The 13,727-nt window shown below is 30.4% G+C and overlaps 2 protein-coding genes across 3 annotated transcripts; both read left to right on the plus strand.

Annotated features, from left to right (window-relative positions):
- The first annotated feature begins 2,794 nt into the window (after positions 1 to 2,794).
- LOC137813660 (glutaredoxin-C1-like) lies at positions 2,795 to 3,624 on the plus strand. The gene has a single exon (XM_068616033.1). It carries the CDS (start codon positions 2,912 to 2,914, stop codon positions 3,290 to 3,292), a length of 381 nt encoding a protein of 126 aa, XP_068472134.1. The 5' UTR covers positions 2,795 to 2,911; the 3' UTR covers positions 3,293 to 3,624.
- A 4,460-nt stretch (positions 3,625 to 8,084) lies between these two features.
- Positions 8,085 to 12,117, plus strand: LOC137813661 (membrane-anchored ubiquitin-fold protein 3-like). Of its 2 annotated transcripts, none has more exons than XM_068616034.1 (3): positions 8,085 to 8,499; positions 11,381 to 11,554; positions 11,724 to 12,117. In XM_068616034.1, exons 1-3 carry the CDS (start codon positions 8,370 to 8,372, stop codon positions 11,777 to 11,779), a joined length of 360 nt encoding a protein of 119 aa, XP_068472135.1. In that variant the 5' UTR covers positions 8,085 to 8,369; the 3' UTR covers positions 11,780 to 12,117. The 2 variants fall into 2 exon arrangements, with proteins under 2 accessions (XP_068472135.1, XP_068472136.1); XM_068616035.1 differs by having other exon boundaries at positions 8,088 to 8,499; positions 11,634 to 12,117.
- Positions 12,118 to 13,727: the final 1,610 nt, after the last annotated feature.

The raw sequence follows: 13,727 nt of genomic DNA on the forward strand, positions 1-13,727 counted from the left end.
ACTATTTTTGCAGACACCAGGCTTTGTTGAGCATGACCACTCTACAACCTACACTCCCCTTGTTTAAAGGCTGACCCAAATGACAGATTCATTGTAATTCATATCAATCTACTTTGGCCTTTGCATATACAAGTACACACGTCACCACTCGTAATACTAATCTATGCAGAAAAAATAAATAAATAACCGACAACAACAATCGAATAATATCATTATCTTTTTCTTCCCCATAAATCTCTCATTTTCATTCATCCTTTTCATAGTCCCCTCTCACCCCAAAAACATGCCCATTTCTGTCTATGTTCCTCCTCTTTCCTCCCCTTATGTAATTAACACAAAACCCTCCTAAATTAATTAATACTTCAGAGAACAACATTATCTTTTCTGTGAGAGGGAACATCATGTAACAGACGCAGGAGTAATTACATCAGTGTTTGCAATTAATTACCAGCTACTTTGTCTTTGTATTGTTTTTTAGAAAATAAAGGAGAAAAGACAAGAAAGTAAAAGCGAAACTTGCATTCTTGATGGAAAAATTTAAACTATACTTTCACAGAGGGTGTTGAACCAATTTGATGAAAAGGGCAGTGTCTTAAAATTGGACCCTGCTGTGTACATTTCCGGGCACAAATGATGCATGCATGATGTAAGCCAAAGGAACAAACAAAGCATGTGCTCTATTTAATTAAATACTTTTGCCTACTACTGAGAAATTACAACTTATCTACAAGACTGTATGATTACCAATAGTAATTTTGGTGATCTTATTGTCTTTCTGCCTTTTAAAAACACAATACTTGATGCACATCATGCAGAATTGTTTTGGTATAAAAAGCAGATACAATACTAAGTATAGATTAATCTTTAAACAAAACTTTGATTGATTGGAAAAAAGGAAATTTCTACTATGTTCATAGAATATAATGGGGCATGGGCATGTAAATTTTTCTCTTATGCATTTTAAATTGAAACCAAATATTCTGATGAAGCTCACCTTAATGCAATCCAATCCAATAAATCGCATGTGGTTTATAGATATTATACTTTGGATCATCGTACTATTGTTACTGTGTGGAGAATAAGAGAATGACACTTATTCCCCACGTCCACTGATCCTCATGTCTAGTGAAAACCAGAATAAATGTACCCACTGAAAAAGAGTATAAAGATATTAAAGAGGCATAATATAATATATTATATGTAAATACTTGTGAAACCAAATTAAGCTTTGGATATTTTGGCATAGGTCTTTTGAGTCTGTGATGCCTAAGTAAGATTGTAATCTATAAAAGAATATGTCTTAAGTTGACAAAAGAACATTTATCCCTTGAGTTGATTGAATTTGACGCAGAAATTGTCCAAATTTAAAATAAAATTACAGATTAGTAAAGTACACATACTTGTAAAAACTTTTAACCAACATTGAAATTTTAGGATCTGGTTGATATGACACTTATATTAGGCCGCATGTAAAAACTGGGACCCTTCTCTTTCATATCTTCTCAACTTTTGGTTTATCCATTTATCAAAACTTTAATTATATCGCAATTATGAAACCAAATTAAGTAGATTATGGTGATAAGATATTTGGTAGTTTTGTTCTATAAATAACACATATAATGAATTTAGAAAGATTGACAAATATTATTGCATGTTTTCTTAATTCTTTTATTGCATTTTGACTTTTGTTTAAGTATAATTATTTCGCAAATATCAGCATGTAGCTTGATTTACATGATATATAGGTGAATGAAATTTCACGAAATATTATTTTAAGTTCCTTTTGAGAGATATAAATATAACAAACTAAGAAGAATAGTTTTAAAATCAAACTATTCATTAAATCAGTTAAATTAATATTTTTTATTATAAAATGTTTGTTTAACTAGTTGGTGTTATTTAATTTAAGATCTTAAATGGTAAGAAATAGTAATAATGAAAAGCATTAGTCTTTATTAGAGGAGACAGCATAGAAAGGGTTATGGATAATTGAAAGATTAAAGGTAGTAATCACGTTTTGTCTAGACAAACTAGAGTAATGTATAGTGAAATAGAAACTGAAGAAAGCAAATGCACATGCAGCAAGGTGTGAATTGGAAGGAACAGAAATAGAGAAGAAGAAGATGAAGAAGGGAAGAGAAGAGAGGTTTGTAATGGCCAGTTTCATGCCTTTTCATAGCTAGTGTAGGGCCGACAACTAGGACGGATTCAGCCGTCTATTACCCAACAACTCCCTCTTCTTAAAGCCTGTCTTCTCTGTTACCTTTTTCTTTATCTCTTCTATCAATAACTCTCTTACTTTCCTAATTTCAGTAGTGTTCATTAACATATATTTTGACATGTCAAACAAAATATGTTTTCTTATACCAATTTTTTATTGTGTTTGTTAGCCCTAATTGATCTAGGCTCTGCTAAGAAGAAAATATAATTGATACTGTCTCCTAACTCTTGAGCAAAGAGAATTATTGAGAAAACTGTTTTCCACTAACATAATGATGGGCAGGAAGAATTGCCTCTCCCAAGCTTAAGCAAATAAACCTCATTATTGAGTATGACACTCTAAAGCAGGAAAATAGAAATTTCCATTAATCATAAGTAGTTAGTTACTATAATCACATGCAATTCTCTCTCCTCTTTCTGTCTCTCTCTTACATGGCATAAGGTGACGACTAGTGATGAGATGAGAGTGAGACCAGGTTTCCATATTATAATAATATTCAGGTAAAAAAGCACAATATTGCACACCCCATTAGGCAGTGTTAGTTCTTCACCTCTATAAATATCAATGCTCAAACACCAAACACCAAACACCAAACCAAGTTACCAAACTCACTTCAGTCATTCATTCTCATACTCATTCTCTGTGTGTGGCTATCTAGCACCTGAGAACCACTCTTTCTTCTTTTGAAAAATGCACTACCAAGCAGCTACTTCGTGGGGGAGCTACGTGACACCAAGGAACGCGGTGGTGGGAGATCCATTAGAACGCATAGAGAGGCTGGCATCAGAGAATGCGGTGGTGATATTCAGTGTGAGCACGTGCTGCATGTGTCACGCCATCAAGAGGCTCTTCTGCGGCATGGGGGTGAACCCAACCGTGCACGAGTTGGACGAGGATCCCCGAGGGAAGGACCTCGAACGAGCCTTGATGAGGTTACTAGGCTCTCCCTCTGTTGTTCCTGTCGTCTTCATCGGAGGCAAGCTTGTGGGAACCATGGACAGAGTCATGGCCTGCCACATCAATGGCACCCTCGTCCCTCTCCTCAAAGAAGCTGGTGCTCTCTGGCTCTAGTCATCTATCAAAATATATAAAAATAAAATTAAAAAAAGGGTTCTATCACACAGTGTTATATTATTATCATCATCTTCATCATCATCAGGAAGGGCATGAAGTGGTCTTTTGTGAGAGTCCCTTCTTCCGTTCCATTTTGGATACACTTCTGCTTCCACCTTCTTACTGACCTGTTAATCACTGTTCTACTTTTTTTCAGTTTAATGTTTTCTTATGATTTTTGGTTTTGTTGGTTGGGTTGGGTGGTATTTGGGTTTGTTATGGGTTGTTTGTGTTGAGCTTTGTAAAGATAAAAGGCAGCATAATGGAAAAAAAAAGATGAGTTAGTTTTACTGTTTGTTTCTGTCTTTTAAAGAGTTATATGGCATATTTATTCATTGTTTAATCTATTTGTTGAGTTTTGGGGCTTTGTCCCAAAATGGTTCTAAAGTCTGGTCTTTTTACTGTGTTGGTAAGTGGGGAGTCATGAAAGAGGATGTTTCCTTTGATATGGAGAGAAGATAACAGTGAAGAGTTGTGAGGATAAAAAAGTGTGTACAAGTTGACCCCTTTCAATGGCAAGTAAGTAAGGAGGATCTGAAGGAAAATGCTTTAATAGTTTGTAAAGGTAAATTCTTTTATTAAAATTGTTACTTTTTTATCAATAATAAAAGATAAATAAATAAAAACTGATGCAATGTATAAAATCATACTAATAACACTTCCCTCTTATATTTACCATTATCTTTCTACTATACCAAATACTAGAAAAACAGGACTCCAAAACGACTTAAAATCACCTTCATTTTAAAACAATTAAGGAAAACAAATCTTTCAAGAAAAACCAAATAAAGTTTGACCGATATAAATAAATTATTTATATTTAGTCAAATAGATACTAATCAAGTTTATAGTTTATATAGTTAAAAATGAAAATGAGAATAAAGGTCACTTGAAAATTTATGGTCATGGTGGTGTTACAGGAAACATATGTACATTTTTAGAATGATAAATGCATTTCTCATCATTGAACATTGAACTTTTTTTTTTTTTTTATCTGCATTGAAGATTGAACTGAGCCCAAAACAGTAAGAACAAACAACTAATTGAGCAAATAACGGTGAGATAGAAACAAAAACAGTTAGGGTGAGGGCAAAAGGATGACAAATATGATATGAAGATCCATCTGAGCTCAACCAGTGAGGGTGAAGGCAATCAGGTATTGAAGAATGAGGAAGGAAGTCTCCTTTTAGGGTAATTTTGGGAAGAGAAGTAAAGGACAGTGAATTAGTAAATAGGAGAAGTACAATTAACAATAGCCTGTGCGGAACCCAATTCATATTAAGTTTTAGGGAAATCGTACTATAGCCCATTAAATTGGATGTCAATTACTTTAATTTATCTTAGGAATACTAAGGGCACCCTCAAATTGTTAAGTGCAATCAGCGGTTTAGAAAGTGCTTTCCTACTCCATCTTTACTCCCCTCCTTTTTTTTTCCCTTTGACATTGATCCATGTACCCCCCTCCCCCCCTTTATTTTTACTAAAAAAAATTATATACAATAGGTTATATATTGAGTGTAATTATAATTAGTTAACTCAACATCTCTAGAATTCTTTAAAAGGAAAACTAGCTAATTATATATTTTAAAATTTATAAGTTATTATATTCACTTGATTTTACTTTATTCAATATTTTACAATAATATATATTTTTTTATAATGTATAAGATTTGTAAACATATATAGATGATTCGCTCTTTTAAATATTATATTTTTATTGTAATATAAGAAGGTAAATTGGTTTTAGTTTTTAAATTTTTTTGTATTTTAAATTATTTATTTCCTTTTTAAAGAAAATTGAAATTTTTTTTGTAAAGCAATTTTAGATAAAGGAAGAAAAAGACTTTTTTTGTAAAGAATGGTTAAAAGAGATGATGGAATTATATTTTGAATTTTTTTTTTGTAATTTTTTGCAAGTATTATTTAAAGATGTGCTGTTAGAAAATGGATTTACAATGGTAAACTTTATTTTTTTAAGTTAGTGCAAAAGTTATAACATACAAGAGTATAAGGAGGGAAGAAATTATTGAATTTAAAGCTTTGATGTCTCTAAATCCATGAAGATTGCTTGAAGGTTGGGTTGATGCTTGTGGACATGGGTTCTGGTTAGATTAGAATTTGTCATTCCACCCTTAACTTAATCTAAAATAGATCAATCAAGTTCTTTTAAAAGAAAAATATTTTTTAAAGTAGTGAAAAATAACCTGTTGATTTATTGTTTTAATCGGTTGTTTTATACTCAATAGTTTTGAAAAGGATTCGAAAAAATTGAAATTGACTGACCTAACATTCAATTGGTTGAATCAAGTTTTCAATGAAAAATCTTAACAGAATTTGTTTAAGTCTTATAAATCTGTTTTCCATAATTCTAATACCTTTCTTAAATGATTATTTTTTAAAATATATTATATGTAACTTAAATTACATGTGAACTAGTATAAAACATTAAAATTTCCATGGTCTCTTTTTATTACCCACACAATACTTCTTTTACCTGTACGTAAAACTATTTTAAAAAGTATTCTGTAATCGCGTTTATAAAACCTTTACACAACCCGTGGAGCTAGTTAAAACTATTTATGAAAATTTTCAATATAATATTTTAGCTCTATTCAAATTTTCATTTCTAAATCAGACCTTATATGAGATCATTTTATTTTAGCCATAACGATAAAAAAAATATAATATTTAAATAATATATTTCTAATATAGAATAGTGTTTATATTTATAAGCCTTGAGAAATATATGACATGACATGTTGTTTGATATTAGTTCTAAGTAAACAAATATAATTTACAAATGTAAAAATGATGCGTCATTATGCTATACTTAAATCTTTAATATTTTTTTTCTACTTGTGTTTGTTTCATTTTATCAAGTGATTTATTAAAATGATGTGATTTTTTAAATACCTTAAAAAACCTTTGACTTAGTCAAAATTATTAATGGCACTTTCCTATAATCACATTCATCCATTTCTATTTGAAAAATTAATCAACTATCTTTATTTTCATTCTTATGAACTTTTAGTATTTTATTAAGAACACACCCACTTAAATGGTGAGGGAGTTCCTAGTTTCATAAAGCCATCCTTCTTATTGTCATCCTTTGTTTGTTCCCCTTTCTTACCTTCAGATAAAAACAAAAATCAGAACTACTTTCGTCATTACATTATGATAGTTTGACATCCATCAAAATTTATACCAGTCCTACAACTACTTTTATTAATATTTTATTAAATAATTTAATTTAATATTTTATCAATATATAGAGTTGTTAAATAGAAGCAGGACAAAATGTGAATTGTCAAAATCATTAGAAGACAATTGACAAGTTGAAACCTATTGGGATTCTAAAATCTACCTTTGTGATTGTTTTACGTCTTTGAGTTATTGATGTTTAGACAAGCAAAAACAAAAGATCCTTTGGTCGGTAGTAATTGCCAAATGCAACTTCCTCTGATTCATTCACTAACTCAAATTTCACTTTTTCTTTCCTTAAAAAGAAGAAAATAAATTCAGTGGACGAGAATCGAAGACCAAGGAATTGTCATCCCAATTCGCTGCATGTTGAATACTTGAATTTGACCACAATCACTGGGAGAAATGTTTATACCTAAAAAGACGACTTTTGTTTTACATTTTTTTAAATTTTAATTAAGGTTTATTTATGATTTTCGTAAAAGCTAGCAAGTTAGCGGGAATATTTTCAAATAAAATAAAATATACAAATTAAAAAATGTTAAACTAAATTAATATTATATTTTTTAAAGATTTTTATAGATGTTAAATGTGCTGATCTTAAAATTCATTCCAAAAAGCTTTTAAAATAAATCAGTTTAGACTAAAGAATTTTGTGGTATAAATTGAATCAAACCATTTTTTTACTTAGCCCACTTTTTCTAGAATAAATTCGATCTAACCTATCCATTTTATAAAATAATAATTATATTTTAAAAATTAAAAGTATTATAATAAAATATTAAATCATATACATGCATTATAATTTATATATCAAATAATATTAAAATTAATTTAATTAATATAACCTAAATCTTAAAAACATATACTTATTTTAAGTTAATTAGTTATTTTTTAAGTTAGTTAAAAAATAATTTTAACGACTTAAGATTAGGAGAAAAAAAAATTATATATTTAAAATGCGAACTAAATCAAGGTGACATAATTTATTAAATGAACTCTTAGAATGAACCCATTTCACATTTCTACCCACCCATTAAAAATGTTATATTTTCAATTGATTATAAATCATAATTAATACAAATTTTTATAATATGTTACAAGCATATTTTCCCCCTAATTATTATATAATATCAAACTTTAAATTTATTTTATCTAAATATATTGAGGAATATTAATTACCAAGCATTTAATAAATTTTATCAATCTTTTTAATGAATAAATAACAAACATTTAAATATTTTATATAATAAATAATTTTATTTCCTTTAATATAATTTTATTATTATTTAATTTATATAAGTAAATCACAATAATTTTTTTGTTTTTAATGACATAAATACGTGTGAACTTTTAAGAAAAATATATATTTTGTATTTTTTAGTTAATACAATATAAACTATTGTTTCCTAATGACTTTAATTAATTAAATAGTAATTAATATATATAAATCTTATAAAAAGATGCAACACCATTTTTAATGTGTATCTTATAAATAGGAACAAAGCAAAGAAGTAATAAATAAATAAATAAATAAGGAAAGAAGGTTATTGTGATTTCTCCATTGACAAAGAGAGAAAAAGAAAATGTTAATAGTCATAGATAGATTTGGCAAAAGAAAGAAAAAGGGTGTGTGTGTGTGAGAGAGAGAGAATATTGGGGGATAGGGTTTGCTGTGACGTTGGCAATTTTCCTTTTGCTTCTTATTGTCTGATTTTTCCTTTTGCTTCTTATTGTCTGAATCCCGCAGAATCTATTTGAAGCTTATTCTTATTTTGTTTCGAAAGAAGCATTTATTGTAATTATTATCAGCGATTGGAATTGAGAGTGAGAGATGCCGGAGGAAGAACTAGTTGAGCTCAAGTTTCGTCTCTACGATGGATCCGATATGGGACCCTTTCGTTATTCCCCTGCTTCCACCGTATCTATGCTCAAGGACCGGATTTTTGCAGAGTGGCCCAAAGGTTAACTTTTTTTTTTTCATTTTCCATGGTCAATTTTTCTTTGCTGTTTAGTTTAATTCTGAGGACGGTGTTGCCTTCAATTAACCTACTACCAGTGCTTTGGTTCCGAGTTATTGAACTTTCGTGAAGTCAGTGGCTCTGCGTGTTTGCTGCGAGCTTTCCGTGTGTTTTTCCTTTTTTTTTTTGTTGTTGTGCAAACAGGGCTGTTGTTATGATTTTTGGTTTTTCTTTTAAAGAAAACCGTGTTCGTGAAGGTGTTGGAAGTGATGTGTTGCTTGATTCTGTTTTGAAAGTGTGTTCTCTGCTCACGAATTGGATTGTTAGTTTTGGAGTTCTCTGTGAGTGGGGCGTTAGAGTTGGAAGGGCTTGCTTTGAAAAAAAAATGTTTTTTGTTTTGAATGGGGGAAGATTTAGGTGAAGTGGATTCTTTGTTTCTTGCTGGTTTTAAAAATTAGGGAATGTGATACTTTGATGAAATAGGTAGAAAGCTCTTTCATTTTTGTTTTTTTGAATTTCGGGTTATGGGAAGGACTGGTCAAGGTTTTTTAAATTTCGGTTGTGGAGAGCCTTAAAACCTTCATTCTGTGGCTGAAATGGACTGTATTTTTTTTGAAACCTTGGTACCATTAATAATTATTGGGCTGGAAACAACTTGATATGTTTTTTTTTTTAAATGCGTCACGTGTTGAATTTTTGCAACCCTCATGTCTAGGCATGTACATTTGAATTGTGGGATTGGATATGCAAACAGTGAACAAAAGAAATCGATGGTCACATGTTTGTTTACCCTTATTATCATAAACCTCTTCCACATGTGATGCTAGAATGTTGTCTGGAATTCTGTTAGTTTGTAAATACAGGGAGAAAATGTGTCTTGACTACATTTGGTTGTGATCAAGTGTTTGAGTTAAGGTTGGTTAATGGGTCCATATAGTGGTCACTGGCCATTGAGACCGTCTTTTAGCTCCTTGCTTTCTTTTCATCATGACTTTTTGTGGTTTATTATATATACGAGTGCCTGTGATTTTTTTTTTTCATCTTAACATTAATTACAATCTTGTATCAAAACCAGAGTTGTCAATAGCAGCTGCCAAATCCATGACGTAGCTGCCTAATAGGGGGAGGACTATGGCCTCTATTCACGGTTGGCAAATATCTCTTTCTTACTAGTTTTTCCCCACCAAATCTTGAAGCACATGCATTTGCCAGCCACCCCACATTCTCAATGCATTTATGTACTCTCTACTTTGAATTTTGAATGCGATTACATTTATGTCCATTCACTTCACATATTCTAAGTAGGATCTACTCTAAATTTCTCTTAGATACATGTTCCTAATCTTATCATTTCTTGTATGTCCACTATACACCTCAAAAAAACAATTTGATCTCTGCTACACTTGTTTTGTTGTTAGTGGCTGGCGGCACTTCTGAAACCAAGAACCACTCCCATAGAGCATGGTGACTGTTTGCAAAAAGTTTCCTGAGTTTGATATGTCCTTTGCAATTATATATTGTACTTGGAGATTTTCCATTTTGTCTGTTTAGTTTGAATTCTATATGTGGCATCTGAATCAATCTCAGTCAGTTTGTTTGACTGATCCTGGATACCTAAAAGCTGACTTGGGGCATAACATGATCCTCAAATTACCTCCAAGACATTTTGCTAGTTCACATCTTATTAAACTTGCTGCATTCCCCATTATACTTCTTACACCATTACACTTAGGTAGCGTTTGACCCGATTTCATTTTTACCTGTTTTCTCCTTAAAAAAGCTAGAACATACACTCTTCAAATAAAAGCTCTTAAAAAAGTAAGTTGCTTTCTTTTAGAACAACTAATAAAGTGCTTTAAGAAAAGCTAGTAGGTGGCGCTTTAGAAAAGCTTATGCGGAGTTCTTTTAAATTGAACCACTCCTCGAATCTTGTTGACACATTTTATTTTATGATATTTTGTATTACTTTGTTGCATTCGTATATTTTGATGTTTATCTATATTATTTTTTACTTTTTTGAGATTTTTTTTATTACATAGTTCTCTATATCTTCTTGAACATGGTCTCAAAATTACTTTATTTATTATTTTACTTGTTTTTAAATGATTCATCATTGTATTAAATTCTTACATTTTTTAATCTAAATATAAACAAAAATATTATGTAAGTTAAATGTTTTGCAATCAATATTTCTTTTTGACTTTTTTGAAAATTAATATAAATTTAATATTTTTATTTATTTCTCTTAAACTAATTTTGCATAAATTAAATTAAGTTTACTATTTTTTTTTATAATTTGGAGGGGATGAAAATTATTGAATAATGAAAAAAGAAAAGGAAAACAATGAATGGATGGAAAAAAAATATATAATTAGGTGATCTTTATCCAAATCTGGACAGATTTATTATAATATATATAAGGTAGAGAGAGAACAATTGAAGTGTTAGGGGAGGAGGGAGGGGAGGAAAAGGGTAAAAAGTAGGGGAGAAAGATTAGATCATTGTTAAAAAATGCTGTTTGAGCTCACTAGAATTAAGATGGGTAGTTTGGTTTGGCTATATAACCAGACATTCATATTGTGATATTCTGGTTCTGGTATTGACTATTAAATTCGACGGCAATTTCAGTTAAGTTCTCATTTAGTCTCTTCCACTAAATGATTTACCCTTTAACAACAAGATATATATTTGATGTAGAAAATTGTCTTTTAGTGTTGTTATCGGGTGGATTATGACTTATGGATAATTTTTTATGTACCTTGTCTTATTTTGGACACGTGTTATATTTAATTTTTCCTTGAGTTCCTGTTGTTGTGGTGTTATATTCCTCTCCCTTATTTATTTGTTTTGTTTCTAACAAAAAAATTGTATTGGTTGTTCTTAGACAAGAAAATTATACCAAAGGCAGCAAATGATATAAAACTGATAAGTGGTGGGAGAATTTTGGATAACAACAGAACGGTTGGCCAGTGTAGAGTACCTCTAGGAGAGCTTCCCAAAGGGTTTATTATCACCATGCATGTTGTGGTCCAGCCATCTTTGCTCAAAGCGAAAGCAGGTATATTTCATTCTGGAATATATTGTGTAACAGTTTTTTATAATCATTCATGTATACCTCAAAGAGCAGTTCTGTATAGGTTTAAGGTACTTAGCAATGTTCTAAAGCTAACTAGGACCAAGTATTACGACCGAAAATGTTGAAAATTTTCTTTTGTTGGCGCAAACAGAGAAAAAAGTTGATGAGGTGCCCAGAAAACATATATGTGCATGCTCGATTTTGTGAGAAGCCATCATCATCATCATTATCATCATCTTCGTGAAGAGTTAAGCTTCTGATATTGCATTAGTTGTTTGGTGGGATATCCAAAGGACATGGATATGCGTAGCTGGGAAGACAATAATCTGTATAACTGTCCAAACCCCATCATAGTTGAGGGTTGTTGGAGGGCATTCCTGTGTAGCAATGCTTGTCTCAGTGATGATTTTCTCATGTTCTATAACATAGATGTTTGGTGTATCAACTAGGAGCAGTCTATGTCATAATATCAAATGAGTTGAATACATTCTGATTATGTAAACTTTCAAATTTATTAAATACATCCTCCAAAAATATTTGTATCATTTTTGTTCTTCTAAAGTCTAAACATTTTTTTTAGAATTTTGTTTTGGTGACTATGACAAATAGAAAGTTGATATGAAGTTTTAATACAAGAATATTTATTGAAAAGTACTTCAAAGATGCTTAAATTTTTGAGGATTTAAAAAACATTTAAATGTTAGAGGGATGATGTATTTAATAATTTATTAAATTTACATAACACCAAAGGAACTTTACCCTATTGTAGAACAAAAAAGGTTCAGTCACTAATTTCTAAGGATGTCGAACAATCCCTGCTTCCTGTCACATGGCATCAAAGCAATGAATGCGCCAAATTAGCAATATGAAAAAGGAAGAGAAAGAGTATGTGACTTTGGCTCCATGGCTGCACTGCTATTTGTTTCATTTTATCTGTCATGGATGCAGTGACCATCAACAATCATTTTATTGTTATTAACTTTCCATTAAGAGAAACACTTAACATAAATATCAAATGAACAATCAAGAATTTAATTGCATAAAATTTTAATTCAAGGACCTTTTAGTTAGGACAACGATCTTTTTGGATTAATTTGAATACTTACTCAAAGTTATTTGTTAACCAAGAGTAATATTTGGTTAAATTAATGTAAATAAAAGATTGCAAGTTTCAATTCAGTGATAACAGGAATGGGCTTGGTGCAAATGCAAGCATAAGCTTTCTATGCAATTGTATCCTTCACCTCTATAATTGTTTTTCACTTTTCCATTGTAGTGTAATAATGAAAATTATTTTTTAAAATCCTTTCACTTTTAAAAAGTATTTTTTAAGAATATATATATTGGATAAATTGGATTTTACATTCGAAAAATATATTTCAGAATAAGAATTTTATAAAATATTTTAAAATGCATAATTCAATTTTATTTTGTATTAATAATTTCAAAGATCTCATAAGCACTGTTTTCATTACAAAATGACATTTTCAAAAGAAATTTACAATACATTATATGAAATCACATGTGCTGTTTTTCCACCAAAGAATCATGCATAAGACAAAAATCAAGCATCAAGATTTGGTCCCTTTACAAACTTGGGTCCATGAGCATTAATTGTATCAGTTGAAACCTTAGGATTCTTAGGAATCCATTTCATAACACCTTTAGGAACAAATTTTTTTCTAATTTTGCAGTACCTAACACAATGACCTCTTTTCATACAATAGAAGTAAGTAACAACCGGTTGTTTTGATTTTTCAACCTGTTAAAATTTCCTGACAATTGAATAAGGTTTTGAAACACCACTCTTCTTGCTCTGTGGATTAAACCCCAGTCCAAATTTCCCAAAAACACAATTTTGCGATGCTAGGACAGTTTCAAAATTTGATTTTCCTTTAAAAATCTTATTCACAAGATAGTGAATCTTCTTTTCAAGAGATTCACAATTTTCACAAACATTTGAGTCATTCTTGCAAGAAGATCTTTTACAAGACTGTTTCAGATTTTTAAAATCATTTTTCAAGTTTTTCAGTTCTTCTTCCAAGACTTTGACTTTCTTTTCCAGCCAATTATTCAACCTTCTTAATCTATTGTTTGAAAGAGCCAATTTGTTAGCTTCTTCATGTGTTTCCTTAAAAGCATTGAGAAGTTGACT

Source organism: Phaseolus vulgaris, chromosome 1 (assembly GCF_000499845.2).
Source record: "Phaseolus vulgaris cultivar G19833 chromosome 1, P. vulgaris v2.0, whole genome shotgun sequence".
Lineage (NCBI taxonomy): Eukaryota > Viridiplantae > Streptophyta > Magnoliopsida > Fabales > Fabaceae > Phaseolus > Phaseolus vulgaris.

What these genes read in the sequence shown, in the direction of transcription:
- LOC137813660 (XM_068616033.1), top strand. Translation starts at nt 2,912, where the DNA reads ATGCACTACCAAGCAGCTACTTCGTGGGGGAGCTACGTGACACCAAGG.
- LOC137813661 (XM_068616034.1), top strand. Translation starts at nt 8,370, where the DNA reads ATGCCGGAGGAAGAACTAGTTGAGCTCAAGTTTCGTCTCTACGATGGA. An exon ending in TTTTGCAGAGTGGCCCAAAG is followed by an intron (nt 8,500 to 11,380) that starts GTTAACTTTTTT and finishes GGTTGTTCTTAG; the next exon opens with ACAAGAAAATTATACCAAAG. An exon ending in TTTGCTCAAAGCGAAAGCAG is followed by an intron (nt 11,555 to 11,723) that starts GTATATTTCATT and finishes TGGCGCAAACAG; the next exon opens with AGAAAAAAGTTGATGAGGTG.